This window comes from Crassostrea angulata, chromosome 3 (assembly GCF_025612915.1).
Source record: "Crassostrea angulata isolate pt1a10 chromosome 3, ASM2561291v2, whole genome shotgun sequence".
NCBI lineage: Eukaryota > Metazoa > Mollusca > Bivalvia > Ostreida > Ostreidae > Magallana > Magallana angulata.
The window spans coordinates 41,717,810-41,736,129 of NC_069113.1; the positions used below are offsets into that span (position 1 = coordinate 41,717,810).

Genomic DNA, 18,320 nt, shown 5'->3' on the forward strand with positions numbered 1-18,320 from the left:
CTTGAAGACTTTCAGTGATTTTCGGTTTGATAATGATGAAAAAGGCATTAAAAATTAGCTTTTACATTTCAATGTTGAAAAAATTATCAATTTTCTAGCATAATTCAAAATCATTGATTGCAGGCTCTTAATAATACATTATATATATAACAATTTTATACTTTCTTTACTTATTATTGTATGATATATCCTGATTGTTCAAAACTTTTGCTCTGTGTTCAATCGGTTAAACGTCAAGAAAACTGAAAATTTGTATTATTCAATTGACATCTGAAGTCATATACTTCCAGCGAAGTCACGCAACGAAGAGACAAATACATGTAGATCTGGCCCTAGGATCATGAAGCAAACTTAGACTTAATTCAAAAATTGTAAACTGTCTTGATGTCTCTTGATTGAAAACACTGACAAAATTGAAATGTTATTAAAAGTGTCTTGATATAATGTTGTCAATAACAAATTTCCATTGTCATTTTATGATAAACCATTATTTTATGACTGATTGAAATGTTCACTTTTTAAAGTCTGAAACAACTTCATGATTCTGAGGCAAGATAATACATGTATATTTCATGTCACCCTTCTACCAGATATAAACTATTCTTATGTATCTGGATTGAAAACTTGTGTTTAACTTAAAAAAAACTCGATTAACTTGAAGTGACAATTTATGCTTACAATACATACATGTAAAATCATTAAACTTTATAGTTCTTCTTCTTGTTTATTCTTATTTTTATTGAATACTTGTATTACTAATTTGCGTGTGACTGTTTTAAAATAAACACAATAAATTAAATCCTTCCAAAGTATAATTATCTGAAGAAATCGCCTAATCATACAAACTGGCAAACAGACATTACAGGTATTTAAAAGTATTTAAAAAGTTTTGTTTCATATCGATATTTGCAACTTACAAAAACAGAAATCTGATAAAAATGTTTAAAATTGATATAAAAAAATGCGAACTTTACAATTTTTTAAAGTATGTATATTTTAAGTCGTATTTCAGTCATTGATCTTTCACCTTTAATTAATTCTAATTTTGACCATCGATATTTTTTACGACCGGGTGAAAATTATCACTTTATATTTTATCTTTCCAAAAAGTACAAATTAGCCGTGAGATAGGGTGGTGCATTAAAATCAATTTTTTAATGGTATTGTCACTCCACTAGATAGCGGGGAACGATTTCACGGTTAAATACAATAGTATGTTTATTCGTTGTAAATCTACGCAGTAAATATTCACAGAGGTATTATTTATTGCATGCTGTTTGCAGAGATCTAAATCTAACCCAATGATTTAATATAGACTTACAGATTAAACTTTTACTTATTATACACGAGAAATTATCCACACTGTTCTGAACACAAACATGAAACCCGTGCATGTGTACTCTTCAACGTGCTATAGATTTTTTTTAAAAATAAAGTTGACCTGAAAGTAGTAGAGCTAGTATTTGTTAAAGGGGCATGGTCACGATTTGGTTAAATTTTATTTTTCTGATTTTATTATTTTCAATGCTTTAGGAATGCATTTCTAATGACCAAATGAAATTTAGGTGCCAGTCGATGAGTTTTAAGCAAGATACAGGGCTCACAATTCCTCGTTATGTAAACAAGGCTCGTGCCCTGTTTTTGTTTACATAGGTTCAATTTAACAGTAAAAAAACTTTTTCAAGCTAATTTGTCTATCTTTTTTTTTCATTTTAAGCATAAATAAACAGTTCCTAACTATTAACACATTCATTTGAGGTCTAAAACTAGAATTTTCGCTTCAACATTCAAAATGTAAACAAAAGTTTGCTTTACATAGCGAAGAAATGTAAGCTCTATAACTTGCTTATAACTCAACAAAGGAAAATCAAATTTTAGTTGCCTATTAAAAATGAATACTGAAGCATTGTTAACATTAAAATCGAAAAAATAATTTTTGACCAAAATCGTGACCATGCCCCTTTAAGAACTACCGGTCGTTCAGGAAATTTGTCAATTTTCATTATTCGTGTTTGTGCATCGGTTTTGCATATTAATGTAACTTAGACATGCGGTATTTTTCACAACATTCCTTGTTCTTAAATTATTAATTAACCATACCAATAAATGATATTGTACAGCGATTAAGAACCATTAGTAACATGTGGCACTGCATGTCGAGAAAGTATCTTGCTGAAAGTATGGAAATTAAAAGTCTTAACGAAACTTGCAAATGCCTAAAAATAACCCACCCAAAAATCAACGGATTATTTTAAAGTTACTGGATGAGACATAGGTAAACAGTTGTTCAGTTACTATACCCTGTTCTGATCAACGTGTAAGAAATCGATTTTTTCTTATATTATGAATATATCTTTTTACAAGCTGTAGCTTTAAATTCATGATTGACTGAATACATATTCAAAATATCTACTGAAGTCGTAAAAAATCAATTGTTGCATAGCAGGAACACAAAAACGACTGGAACTAAAATTCAATATTTAAACATCCCACGAGGCAAGGCTTTTGAAAAACCACATGCAGTTCAATATATATCGACAGCCCCAATAAACCAAGGAGGACATGACTTTTTCTAGAGGACAGAAGAGAGAATGAGATGAAGCAAAAAAGAAAGAAAGAATCAGATGTCTTCAAACTGTACGAGGTATAGAATAAGGTAAAATTATAAACGACAAATTTTTTGATTATTACCGATTTGCTTTAATCATCTAGTCAAGATCTAGTAAATGATTCCAGATTATTATTTTAGTGCTAGATCCATTATGACGTCATGATTAATTTGATAAGTTTTATAACCGTACTTTACGACTTTGAGGAAAATAATTACATGTATGTAGAAATTGAAACAATTTCTTGACACTCCATATAAAATCATGGGAAAAGTAATCTCGATACCTACATGTATATTCATTTTGACATCGTTTTAAATAGAAGGTCAATCAGAGCTTGGTTAATGTTGTTTTGGAGAGACTATAAGCATTCTATATATCTTTCAAAAATAAAATTGGACAAAACTTCTAGATCTCTTATTTAGTTCATACGAGGGTTGTCCAAAAAGTTCGTGGACAGTTGCGTTTTTTGTCATTTTAAATGGGTATATATACATATTGTATATCAAGATATTTGTCATAAAATTTCAAATCAAACTAAAGTCGTTTTGAATGTTTTTCATTGAAATAAACCCACTCTTTAATGTATCAATGGGTCGCGGAAAGTACGAATGAAAAAGCGACGTCAGCTGACCGCACGGAACAGCACGTCATCATAAAAAGATGTCGACTGAGGTAAAACACCGTTAAAAACAAAACAAACGATGCATGGAGGAAAGAGGAAGAACATCAAAATAGTTCAAGTGTACTTATCCTCAAGTGGCACAAGCGATATTTTGATGGAGTATGCGATTGTACCCTCTGACCAAACGGTGAATGGGGCATTATCAGGTAAACCCAGGGCTACGACGTTTTAGAAACGTCGCTATAACTCAACGTCAGACTGGGCCGTGTGATAACTCCAATACAATAATGTACATTGGTCTGATTTTTATACATATACATTATTATATTAAAATATTATAATACTTTCCTGATAATGGCGCCGTTATTTTTAAACTCGATTAAAATTTTCTAGTGTTTCAATGAAAAGTAATTTGATTAAAAAGAAATAAAAGAGGACACCAGATAAGTTTCAATAGTGGTTAAATAAGAAACTCGACTAATTCTATGTATATCTTATCAAATTATCAGATGGAAAATAAAAACATTAATATCAAGGAACTGATCTTTTAGATACTGAATAAAGTATTCAATTTTATTACCGCGGCATTTATATGAATTAAATTGATAAACAATGAAAGAAGAAATAAAAAAAGTTCGGAATAACGTAACTCTCTTCGGCTATTTCCGAAGATAAAACGTGTATTACGTTTGAAACATGGCGTCATAATGTAGACTGAGCACGCGACGTTTAGTTAAACTTTGGCTAATGCTTTGAGTAGTCAACCAGGCGGATCCTACTGTGTGCATTTCAAATAAATTTTATTCTACAAAAATCAAACCACACTGTGTTAAATCTGCGCTCGGTCCAACGGTCACACCGTTTACATATTACCTAATAGGGAGAAATCGAAGATATATTCAGTTAGAAGAGTTTCTAGTGATATTTTATGCCTGTAGTTTTTATAAATTTAAACCAGAGATAAAGTAAAAATCGACATGTTTCTAAGTATCATGCTGCTTATTGTGACGTCATATCGATCAGAGGAATTTGATCGCTGAGAGTTGCCTTATCATACCCGCGCAAATTATGATCCTATGCATACTCAGTAATCGATAAAATAAACATAATTATCAAGATATTTACTTAATAAAATATGTATTTACATTTTTTTGTCTAACTGTCCTTTACAAAATTTAGATTATTGGAAATCAAAATTTGTACATTGTCATGTACAAATTTTGGCTCTCCTTTTGAGCTAGTAGGTTGACATATAGTTTTACTATTTTTTTTAGTAACTATGTAAGTCAACCCCAAAGGTACGTTGTAACAAAGGTAAGTAAGTATACCACGAAGAATACTATTTTTTTATTGACCGTCTTTAAAGCCACAGAAAATGTCATGCTGATTTATACTAAAAAATATATGCTAATTTCTAACTGACTTCTATCATTTATAATATCAAAACTTTTTTTAGGTGATGTTATCATGGAGGAAAGAGCTTGTTTCGTTTGCAGTTTAGATTACAAACTTCCTACTAGAAAACCACACATATTAGAGTGTTGTATAAAAAATGTATGTAGCGAATGTTTGGAAAAGATAATAGAAGAAAAGAGATGTCCAAATTGTCGAAAGACATTGAAACAAACTTCACTTAATTTATTTCCCGTCAACGTTAAAATCGAAGAAGCACTAAATTTTGAGGAATTTGGAGATCTCATATGCTATCAATGCAAAGAAAACGGCTCTTCTGATAAAGCATCAAAATTATGTACAGACTGTGGACTAATTTGTCATTCATGTTACATAAGTCATACTCGTATGAAAATATTTGAAAATCATGAAATTCGACCCATACCAAAGGAAAAATGGTCAAAAAATTTAGAAGTCGCCTTTAAAAAGTCTTTAAATTGTGATATTCACAAAAATCAAAGAAAAGAATCTTTTTGCAAAAGTTGTGAGAAAGCTGTTTGTGTAGAGTGCATTGTAGAATCACATACATGTACCGAGTGTCAATCCAGTATTTGTACGATTGATCATGAGTTCGAGGAGATTAGACAAAAACTGCAAAAAGACTTAGATAGAATTGAGATGAATGAAGCGGACAAAACATGCCTTGAATTAATGGAAAAACGAACATCAGAGTTTGAAAATTTAGAAAAAGAAATAGAAAATTTAAAGTCACATTGCTTAGAGGTATTGAAAAGACATTTTGATGAAGTTAAATCAGGGTTTCAAAATAAAGCAAAGGTAAAAAAAGACGGCTATGAAAAAACAAAGGAGCAATTACAAAGGATGAAAAACACTCATAAAAATTTGTGTGATTTTATAGATGGATCATCATCGTTGCAAAATAAAGCAGGCTTCCTTCAGTTAGCACCAAAAGTAATGAGTCAAACTGAATGCTTACAAAATGGAATCAAGAAAATAAAGGAAGAAGCTATCGATGTAACAGAAAAAATTGACTACCTCATGTGGATAAAAGAAATTTTAAGTGAACTTCAGTTAGCTGCTGGAAAGAATGCATCTGTAGATTTCGCTTTAGAAGTCGCCGAGGAATGCGAGAACTATCCTTCAATTATCAGAATTTTGTCTCACTATCGTCGTCTAAAAAGTGCAAAATATCATTTCGATGGCATAGAAGAATTTCAAAACAACCATGCAAAAGAAGGTAAATGCAAGAACCGTAAACACACACGCACGCACGCACACACACACTCTCTCTCTCAATAACAAGATCTTAAACAAGATCCTTTTTTTATTCCAGTCTATTCCGACAATTCCGTGAAAAGTTACAGGGCGAAGTATGAAAGAGCAATGTTTCCACGATATGAATATCATTTGGAACTGATTGATAAGATGGTTGATCGCGCTCATCAGATTGACGATAACACCATCACCCTTGACTTCTCAAAATGTCCCCAAAATACAATTTTGGTATATGGGAGAGATAAAGATGTTGACACGAATCTCTTAAAACCATTGGTATTAGAAGACTCAGTCGGAAATGGTAATTATCGGTTCAACAGAATAGAATCAAAATTTAGATATTTATATAGTATATAATTATGGCTTTTACTTGTTATATCTAATATTTACAGATAACGTCTGGGAGAATTTCATTTTGCTTGCCTTCATCGATACCAATGACGACGAAGAAGAAACCTTTGATTCTATTGAGGTGAAAACAATTGTTGATACATTAAAGGGACTTGGACACGATTTGACTTGAAATTTTCAAATTCTATTTTTCCATTTTCAATGTTTATACTGATAAATATAGAAGTTTATAACATGTCAAAATTTGAAACTCAAATATCAATTTATAAGCAAGATACAGAGTTTATTATTCTTTGTTTGTAAACAAAACTCGAATATTGTCATTGTTTACATATTCGTTGTATTGGTGTATATTTCAATCAAATGTAACTTTCTTTTGTTGAAAATATTATTTAAGCAGATAATGAATTAGTTTGAATTGTTATTTACATGAGATTTTGTCTAAGAAATGGTAATTCTCTACATTACTTTTTTGTAAACAACTATAAGACTCGAGCTTTGTTTACATAACAATCAATTCTTACCTCTGTATCTCGCTTGTAACTTGACTTTAACATTGAATATTTTGGTCAATCATTTAAAATGCACCAATAAACCATTTTATACATAAAAATAAAAATAAAATATTTGATCTCAAATCGTGTCCAAGTCCCTTTAATTAGTGAAATATATCATATAAAGCCACGCTTTAAAGGGGTCTGACCACAATTTTGTTCAAGTTTTTTTCTAAAACTATTGTTTACAATGCTAAAAGTAAAGCATTTCAATTCATAAGCCAAATTTTGAGTGTCAATAGATGAGATGTAAGCAAGATGTAGCCAGGGTTCATGTTATGTAAAGAATGAAGGGTCGGGCTATGTTTTGGTAACATCAGTTCAATATACCGGGAAAATTTCTTTTTCAAGTTGACTAATTTAACGGCTAATTCGTTTTAAACACGAATAAACAATTCCTAGCGTTTGTCACATTTATTTTCTTACCTTGTTCCTTTGCACTGGTTAGCATATTACGCCGTTACAAGAGATCTCCATGCTGGTCTTCCATTTTCCATCTCTGAACTTGTCCCCATGTCAAGTTGTTCTTTATTTCTTTTCAGCTGATCTTCTCTAGGTCTCCTTTGGTTTTCCTTTCTATGTCTTTCCAGTTGGTACCACCTAATTGTAACCCCTGGGATGGATGTTGAGTGCATTCTACAAACATGTCCAATCAACTCCAATTTTCTTTTCTTTTTTGTAACCTGTGATAGAGGAATGATGTTGGTTCTAATGCTTTAGTAAAGAGCTTTTAATTGGAGATGGTGTTTGGCAATAAGATGCGTAGTATTCTGCAAAGACATCGGATCAGGAACGTGTCTATCTTGTTTGAGTGTTTGAGATGCCTTTTGTCACTTTCCAAGATTCAGCACCATACAGGAGGACCCCAAGCACATTACTCTTGAAGATTCTGATTTTGGTGTTTTTGCTGATCTTTGCTTATCTCTGGATGTCTCGCAGTGCAGAGTATGCTTCTGTGGCTTTAGAAACTCGAGTTCAGAATCGGCCATTGTGCCTCCATCTGTAGTGATCTTTCTTCCTAAATACACAAAATATTAGACCTCTTCAATATTTATGCGGCCTAATGTGATGGATTCTGTGATCTTCATTATCTTGGTTTTGGTGTTGTTGATTTTCAAGCCAATCTTTTCTGCTGTGTTTGCAAGATGGTTTGTTTTTATTTGCATATCACGGTGTCTGTGTGATAGCAGGGCTATATCATCGGCAAAATCTAGATCTTCCAGCATTTCTGTCATGGTCCAAATGATCCCCGTTCGGTTGTTTTTGGTGGTTTCTTTCATAATCCAGTCAATGCAGAATGTGAAAAGAGTGGGAGAGCAGTTTCACTTCTGTCTACAATTCACCTTTAGTTTTGTTCTTCAGATAACTCTGTGTATAACATCTTGATGATAGAGATAAATTTATCCGTGATTTCATGAGAAGTTTCCATTCTAAAAGACTGCTATTGACATCTTTTGTCGTAATTACTATAGTATGCTACTTCTCTACTATGATGTTCATCAGTTCTTGTCCATTAGAGTAATTGAAGCCCTGAAACAGGTTGTTTTGTTCCCTTTCCTGTCCATCTTGTTTCGTTTATTCGAAGGAACTCGATCTTGTACCGCTTCATTTCTCTCACCTCTTGTACCAGTTTTCCTGTTTGGTATATAGGGTCCGCACATTCCAGCAGCCCACTTTATGAGTTTCATTTGGACGAAGGACATATCCTATAGGAGTGGGAAATTCACCCGTCATTCATTCAATATTTTATACGGTATCAATCCTCCTTCCACCATTTTGTTTTTTTTGGTAAAGGTCTCTGTAGCGGCTTTGTTTTACACGTTAGGGTTGCTGTCCCCAAGCATACATGTAACCCCCTAACTCGGAGGACCAATACTGTCCATCCATTATATGACTGCTTTTCATTGTTTTTTGTGCTCATATACACGGGATTTTCTGTCTGGATTTTCTTCCCATAGTCTGTGACTTCCCCAAGACCTCCACAAGACAGTGAAGCTATTTGACCCATAACTGGGGATAGGATCGTAAGCACCATGGCATATCCACTCACCGATGAGCCATGCATGACGTGCATTTAGGGGCCTCCATAACCTTGTGGTACTGCTTGGGGCCGTAAGGTACCTAATTCCCATCTGTTATCTCGAGGGGTATCCCATATCTGGGCCACAAAGGTGTAACTGCAGGAGACATCACGAATTAACGAATTCATTCTGCTTGTTTTTTCACAGCAAGCTGAGAGTGACGCTGAAAGTGAGAGTGACAAACACAGACAAAACACACACACACACAAAAACTGTACGCATTACACAGACTTTGAGCAGAAACATTCATTTTAGTACTCTACATTTATTCTAAACCTGAGGAGTGTTCAAAAGAGCGAATCCCGCAAGCGTTTGCCAAAATTCCCCATACCAGCATCAACATTTTTGGCGACCGCTCGCAGTGTTGAACTCGCCTCTGTTGTTTTGTTTTTAACATTCAAAATGTCAGCTTAAACATGATCTGAGCTCTGCTTACTTAACAATAAATTGTGAGCTCTGTATCTTGCTTATAACTGATATTGAAAAATAAGTTAATAATTACAAATGCCTTACTGAAGCATTGTTAACATAAAACAAGAGGCCCATGGGCCACATCGCTCCCCTGAGCAACCATTAGGCTTCGTGAAGTCATATCCAAAGTACTGGGACAATGAATGAGTAAAACAGATCCTGTATTAAAAGATTTTTAAAATGTTCTACCAATGTTCTTATGTTGAGCCCATTTTGTAACTAGATGATTTCATAGTTATATCACATATTGAGCATTACTATTCTAAAAAAATCTTAAACAACTGTTCATACATGTATAAATATAAACCTACATCAAACTTTGAATCCCTTGTGTGGCCCAAGAACTGAGAATCAACAAATATCAATATTATTGCATATGAGTAATACTATATACTATATATTTTAGAGAACAATCAAATTTATTTCCTATGTAAAAATTTTCCATCCCCCAATTATAGTCTCATCCTTTTTCATTTGATTTTTAAAGATTTTTCTCTCTATATATATTACTCAACCTAGAAGATGCTTCCACACAAGTTACAGCTTTTCTGGCCAACTGGTTTTTGAGAAGATTTTTAATGATTTTTCTCTATATATTTCCATCTAAAAATTTGATCCCCTATTGTGGCCCCACTGTACCCCCGGGGATCATGGTTTGCAACTAGCCTAAAACACATTGCAGTAATCAACTATTAGGCAAGGATCATACGTGTCCAAGTAGCGTAGTGGACATAGCACTCGCTTCTCACCGCTGCGACCCGAGTTCGATCCCCGTGATTGACATTGGTTTTATGTGATACGGTATGGCGGTCGCCCGCTTGAACACGTGGATTCTCTCCGGGTACTCCGGCTTCTTCTTACACCAATGACCCCCGCGCGCTAACATCCGCGCCAACGAGAAATATTTAAATAAGTTGTAGAACTTTATCAATCGTTGTAAAATAAATAAAGTTCAGGTTTTGAAAAAAAAAATGTGGATCATAACGTATTACCATAAGAATTTGTATTTTAGTTGTTAAATGTACCGTACTTGTTAATGCATATTGTTTTCCGCAAGTAAACAGTCAGCTGTCTTATTTACCGATGTCTATGTTTAATTGATACGTAAAAATTACAAAATACAGGCTATAGTTCCTGCAAGTTACAAACCATAATTCATGAAAACGAAACGAAAATCAAAGCAAGCTAAAACCACCGTCAAAGGTGAAAATGTCAACGCATTGGAATATTTAATCTATTTACTTCACAAAATCGGCATTAATGTATCTTGCATGTTTCAAAGATTCCTTTCGCACGCGAACTGTTCCACAACGTTTTCAGAATGACCCATTTAGCATACGTTCAAAATGGTCTCTTCAAAGAGGTTTACCGAACCCGAAGTTATAAAGTGATCAAAGCCCACCCCTTCGAATTATTATTTTCGTAATAACTCAAATTCGGGAAAAGATTGGCCCTTAAATTTTGCAATTTATATATTCCTTTCCATAAGGATTATTTATATTAAATTGCGTTGAATTTAACTCTGTGGTTCTTGAGAAGAAGATTTTTAAAAATGCACCCTCTTTTTTTACAGTTTCGAGGTTTTCTCCGCTTTAAATAAAGATCGCTCTTTCATTTCTGCAATTTACATTTGCCTTACCATAAGGATGCTTTGTGCCAAATTTGGTAAAAATTGGCCTAGCGGTTTTAAAAAAGAAGTTCAAAATGTAAAAAGTTTACAGACGGACGGACAAATTGTGATCAGAATAGCTCACTTGAGCTTTCAGCTCAGGTGATTTTAATACATTAATTTTATACACCGATTAACATCGGTTTTCACACATACGTTGGTTAGTATATATATATATATATATATATATATATATATATATATATATATATATATATATATATATATATATATATATATATAAAAATATATATATATATATATATATATATATATATATATATATATATATATATATATATATATATAAATATATATATATATATATATATAAAGCACTGAATAGATTCAACAACACTAGGCATCTTTAAAGTGTCGTATCTAATATATAGATACTAAGCCAGTAAACTGAATATAAAAAGCACTAAAAATGGCTAACGACACGAACAATAGAAATTGTCAAATTTTCGGGACAACCAGTCCCTTCTTCAGGACCAAAAAATAAATTACATGAGTACAAAACAATGAAAAAAAAATCTAAAGCTACTACTAAACTACTTAAGAAACTATAAAAAAGAACAACTACATTATAAACATTTGTTCACATTCTCAAAGAAGGTGTTGCTACTTTAGAGCGATCGGCGACAGTAGCAACACCTTCTTTTTTTATTGTTTGATATATACATATATACTTAATTGAAGCATTTTTACTTTTTAAAGGTTTACTTGTGATAGAATAACAATATATTTTTACGTAGCTTGTTGGTTCTTCCTATAATATAAATAAATAAAATTCAGTGACTTTAATCTCTACCATGGTAGCTTCGTCTTGCCAGATATAACAACATCGCCCGAAATATACCTTTACTCAAAAAATAAAACGAATCTAAATCGTACTTTTTCTCGTCATCATATAAAAACTTTTGATATGCAATGTATCACAATACTCATATCATTATTCCTTGTCAACAGAATCAAATGAAAAACTGCATTTGGTGCATCATTATTTCATCAAACAACGACGCAATGAAATCCCAGGATAGTTTAATAGCTAAAGGCGTCACTTCTAAGTTCTCCATTATTCCACCCGATCCGGATGCAGTGTGGGACCATCTTACATCTGCCTTGGAGCTACCGTTGATCGAGATTTTACAAGATGAGAAGAATTGGTCATCTTATGTATTGGATGATGTTCAAACAGTCCTAAAACGAATAGAAAAATGCTCCGACTTTCCAGGACTTGGAAAAGATAAGCACAAATCTTACGATATTCCACAAAATCTCAGAAATGTTTTGGAAAGGTAAATTTCTCTTTCTCTCTCTCTCCTCTCTCTCTCTCTCTCTCATATAACATAAACTGTTACAATCTGTGTATTTTGAACATAATATTGTAGTGTAATGAAATCACCAGAATTCACGAACGTATTTTTATTTGTTTTTTTTCACTCGGATACCTCTTATATACCGATGAATATATAATGTTAAAACATAGTTTTATTTACAATTTGTAAAATACATTCCACAAAAATGATGTCCAAAATGAATCTGTAAAAATGGTAATTCAACGAAATTCGCCGCACTTGAAAAGAATTCAACCGCATAACGTTTCTCAAAAAGTGTTGTTTTAGTCATTACATTGCGTTGATGGTAAAGTGGTATGTGAATGTCAATACATGCGTATTTATTTCTATTCCTCAGACAATAATAGTTTGAAATTTGAAAAAAAATAATAAAAGATTATTACCTGACCTTGTTGACGCCAAATCCATTTTCCATTATTAGTGGCAAAACGATTGCTGTAGTTTAGATTCTACAATATAATATACCAAAAAATTCTTCTGATCAGGTACGAGATTATACCACAGTTGACGACATCTTCCACAAAAATTACTATAACCAAAAAAATGCTTTCTTTTGGCGATTTATGCGTGATATTTCATGCAGGATATAACGCGACAATTCAGGAAAAAAATACATTTTTTCTGCAATGTTTAATCCATATTTTCATAGCCAGCAAAAATCATCAAAGAATGCTTGTTTTATATTTTTATCTCAAAAAAAAATTAAGAAATTGATCTAAAAGGTAAGTAAAAATACCGAATCATTGTTAATGTACATCAGTACATTAAATAAAAGAAAACGCTAAATTGTCTTTAGGGGAAATTTAAGTGTGTCATCTTGTGCAGTCCATGATTTTTCTTAGGTTGCTGAAGGTTTGGAGCGATCAATTGAACCGGTTAGAACTGGATCGTGTAGATTCTAGTCCTGTTAGTTTCAATTTATCTGTAAATTACAATTTATTCAGAAGAAATAGACTGAATCATATTAAGAGGATGTAAATAAAAGATAAATATAAATTACGTGTTTTTAAAGGTCATATGAGTAACCTGAATAAACTCAGGTGACCTTTTGCTATCAGTTTTCGTCCGTCGTGGTGCAACGTGCGTCGACCATCGAGCATTAACATTTTAAGCTTCTTAGCTGGAACCACAGAACCAATTTTAACCAATTTAAGCATATAGCATCTATGGGCGAACGGGAGAAAAACATGCAAAATTCATGTCCCCCGGGGGGAGGGGCTGAGGGATGTTGACTTAACCCATAAAAAATTCATGCAATCTTTAAAAATCTTCTACTCTACTCCTTGGTATTAAGTTAATGAAGTAAGTTCATAGTTATAATGAAGAAGGACGCTACTTTTTAAATTGTGAATTTCAGGGCCCCTGGGTCAGGATTTCTGGTGTTCTAGCGGGGGTTTAATAAATATATAAAGAAAATGAATTAATTCTTTAAAAAAACTTCTCCTTTGCTCCTTGATATTGTGCCCATGAACTAAGTACACTGTACATAGTTCTTATGCTGTCGCATATACTTTTAAAAAAACCTGGTTTACGAATATCAATTACATGCTTTTGAACAGAAATGGCATCTTTTCGAAAAGGAATAGCATGTTTTCGATGAGAATCACTGTATTTTTTTCTGAAAAGAAATGAAATTTCTTAGTAATGAATGTTGAAAATGTATAACAATTGACAGTTAACTACTTTTTTCTTTGCAGATTTGAAGAGGAGATAGTCCGGTATGGTTTCTATTTCGAAAAATTTCGTGTTATAGTGAAAAACAAAAATTTCGACGAAGTTAACGAAGCATTGAGCGAAATAGCGTCAGCTGACTTTTGTGAGATAATTGTCATCAGTCAAGATACTTTTAAGCTGCATGAAAAGTTAGAGTTATTTAATGGGAGGCATCAAGCTCAGGGGGAAAAGTTATATCAGTCTCCAAAGTCACACCAGCAGGGAGGCGATTCCTCAAATGTCAATGACAAATATGGAACCTTGGGTTCACTTGCTCTTTTAAATAATGAAAAGACAGTTGCGCTGTCATGTAGACATGTTTGTTTTAAGGACAGTTATGTTTACATTGAAACTAAAGAAAACGAACGGATACCTCTAGGGAAATGTTGTTATGTCTTAAATGATCGAAAGATTGAAAGTGATTTTGCAATCATTGAGATTGATAGTAAAATGGAGGAATACTTCTCCGTAAAGAAACTTCTAAATCATACAGGTGACCAAACAAATGCTGATGTTCTTTGTTTAGAAAATAATTTAGACATCAGGGGAGAAATTGTACATAAGTTGGGTGCTGTTTCAGAATGGACGCAAGGGGTAATTGTCTGCTCAGAGATCATAGAAGGTCAACAAGGTATTATTGCGATCAAAGGAATGAACGGGGAGGACTTCGGAAAACCGGGAGATTCTGGTTCAATAGTATTTAGAGAGAGTACAAGCGCAAGAGTGCGAAAACTTGAAGTTGTTGCTGTGTTGACCGCTGGGAAATTAACCGAACATGGATCGAAAGATCAAGCGAGCGGTGGTGAAAAAGAACAAAAGTTACAACCAAAATTGGTGATTTGCACGGTGTTTAAAGATGTCTTTGAGAAAATAAGGAAAGAATTTAGTTATGTAGAATCTATTGCATTTTTTAACGATTAGGCGATTGAACGAGAAGATAATATCTGGACTATTTTTTACATTATACATGTATAAATTTTTTTTCTCTAGAAAATGTACTTGAAGGCATTTTAACTTTGTTCTATATCCGTATGAGATAGTGCTAGAGTTTGTTGCGGATACATTTAGTGGGAAACCTACAAGGCAAAGGTCCATTAACGTTACTTTTACTGTTTAGATCTTCATTAACGATTTCACCCAAATTGTTGTATCTAACTTTTTTGTTAGAAATATTTTCGTACATTTATTTTTTCATTTTTAGTGTCTCTGTGATATAACCACATATCATATTTCATTTTCATTATTCAATGATACTATAATTGTACCTGGCCTATTGCCCTTTAAATCTGCATCTTAGGGAAAAAATGAGGTGTCAAATGACAGCCGGGTTTTTGCGATAAAAATAATGTAAAACTTAGCAAATCAAAGATAACAAAGCTTGTCGTGACAAGGCATCACCTATAGATAATGATTGATGCAAGAAATATGTGAGTCATTTTTTTCATATAAAATGATTTATTGGACACGACTATTTTTCATCAAATCATGTCAAATATCTTATCAATAGAATTTAATTCATTTTAAAGAATATTCAATATTGTATCATATAATAAAAACTGTATCAAACAAGAGATCTTTGTAAAACACTTATGTTCCCTTCTTTTTAAACATATGTGAAGAAAATGAATGGAAACTACAAATAATTAAAAAATCTGCAAAGAAAATGAACGGAACCTGCAAATACTTGGAATTTTTCTTTGCTCAAAGGGCATAGCTCTGTCGAAAATTGCTCGATCGTACCTAAAATTGAATTGACCTAGATAATATTATCAAAAATATGTTCATCCTTTGCGAAAAAATGACCGGAACCTGCAAATAATTGTATTTTTTTTACGTCGAAGGGCCATAACTTAGTCGAAAATTGGTCGATCGTACCCGATATCGAACTTGACCTAGATATAATTATTATTACCCTGTATACCAAATAGCATTTCAATATGTTCATCCTATGCGAAGAAAATGAGCCTAAACTGCAAATAGTTAGAGTTGTCTATGTCCAAGGGTCATTACTCTGTCGAAAAAAGCTCGATCGTACCCAATGTTAATCTTGACCTAAATATTATCTCGAAAAACCTGTATACCAAATTTCATTTCCATATGTTCATCTCCTGCGAAGAAAATGAACGGAAACTGTTGGATGACCGACCGACCGACAGAGAGAAGCAGCAAGGCAATATGCCCTCCCTTCTTCGAAAGGGGGGGGGGGGCATAAATATATTCTATGATTTGAATTTATATTATATAATATTACATCATATCATATCGTAAAGAAGAATCATATCAAACTCTTAGTCAGACTCAATTTTGATTCATATTATATCTTGCATTTCATAATACATTATCATGAAAAATGACAATAACAAACCGTCAACCATCTCAAAAATCCATAAAACGAAATAAAAATTCAAAGCAGAGCAACACGGTCCTCCAAATAGATAGAGGTAGGATCATGTGTCTAGGAGGAATGAGCATCCTCTGCTGACTGGTCACACCCGCCACGTGCTCTTTGTCGTAATCGGGGAAAAAAGCGGAAAAGTCCGTAGACAATTGGGTGATTAATTATGGTCTAACAATTAGTATGAAAAACGTCAGTCAGCATGCGACCCAAGATTGTATTTGTTGACGAGATATATACAAAATACAAGATACATATGATAAAATTCTATTGCACACTATTTTTTTTGACTATGATTCAACATCATTCTTATCATGATATTAGTACAATCACATCCACTTTGAAAGTTTGATTTAGGTAGGCCCAGGAGCTTTTTCTTTTCCTGGCTTGCTTGATAATGTATCTTATATGGTATGCCAAATTTTCACGAAAATGAGCTAAACATAGTTTCACAGTCGATAAAGTAGGTTTATTGGCTGTAAACTATAGTTTACGGACAGAAAACTATAGCCAACGACGTTAATCTATATTTCATAACTATAAACCATACTTAACGCGACAGTCTGTTTCAGAATTCATACAGTGACTGAAAACAATAGTTTGCAAAACATTTCGGCTGATAAATACAGTTTCACGATTTGTGAACCTTTGATTAACTAAACTATAATGAGCCTTTCTGATTAATTAATTTCACAAATCGTGAAAACTTTGATTAACTATTCTTTAATTACATAGAGATTATATCTATAGTTTACAAACGGTGAAACTAGTTTTTGTGAATGATAATGATAATGGCGTGCCGTAATCTGAAGGTAACCTTGTTTCATATCCATAGCTTCATGAACCATGAATCATAGTCGATTAGGATAAGGAATTCTTCCAACATTCAAACCTGCTTTGAACTACAAAAAACTTCCATAATCAAAACCAAGCTCTGTGTTTGTAGTTACCGTAACGATAAATTTTGTGGGATGAAAATTGACCCGAGGACATTTTCAACGTTGAATATTTAGATCAAGGGTGTTGAATAAAGACCCTGGTCCGTTGAAATTGATTGTGAAACCGATTCTAAATTAAATCTTTCATTCATTTAACATGCAACAAAATTACGGTTAAATTATGTTTGTTCTTTTTAGTAATGTGTTTTAACGTTAGCATCTTTAATCTTAAATAACAGACGCTTGCATTCATGAAACAATTTATTTATGTCCCGCATTATCCCTTTTTTAACCCTCTCGATACATACATGTAACTATTTTAAATTTAGTGAACTATTCAGTCCAGAAATACATTTTTTATATACATTTTATATTGCTACATTGTATTTGCTGGAGGAGTGTATATACGAAATTCACAATACATCATATTGCTTTATTTTGTATTTTTACTTGAAATTGCCCATATTGTAAATTTCTTGGTGGGTGTAAATATACAATATAATATATTGTTAACTTTGTTTTTACACCCACTAAGTATATTTATACTGTAAACTCAAAAATATAATTATTATTTACATCCTCCTGGTAAATTCACAGCATAATACGACATATTTACGCCTGCCCAGTGACAATAGGCTAATACATGTACTATTCAATTCTCTAAAGAGAAAAATTTTACACCAATCAGTTTTTAAAATTCATTTTTCTGAAGTTTTTGTACATGTGTATTTTGGAAATGTCAGTGGTTCGAGGCCGCATGTACATTTCCATGAATACTCATTCCTGTACAGTGCTATAGTAAATATCACTATCTGTAGTAAATTTTGTTGCATACATGTGCTATATTGTGTCAATTTGTATGTTA

The 18,320-nt window shown here is 32.7% G+C and overlaps 1 protein-coding gene across 1 annotated transcript; it reads left to right on the plus strand.

Moving 5' to 3' along the window:
- The first annotated feature begins 2,286 nt into the window (after positions 1-2,286).
- LOC128178758 (uncharacterized) lies at positions 2,287-18,078 on the plus strand. The gene is made up of 7 exons (XM_052846074.1): positions 2,287-2,656; positions 4,509-4,548; positions 4,691-5,884; positions 5,981-6,223; positions 6,315-6,394; positions 12,021-12,349; positions 14,107-18,078. The coding sequence occupies exons 3-7, from the start codon at positions 4,702-4,704 to the stop codon at positions 15,041-15,043; spliced, it is 2,772 nt and encodes a 923-aa protein (XP_052702034.1). The 5' UTR covers positions 2,287-2,656; positions 4,509-4,548; positions 4,691-4,701; the 3' UTR covers positions 15,044-18,078.
- Positions 18,079-18,320: the final 242 nt, after the last annotated feature.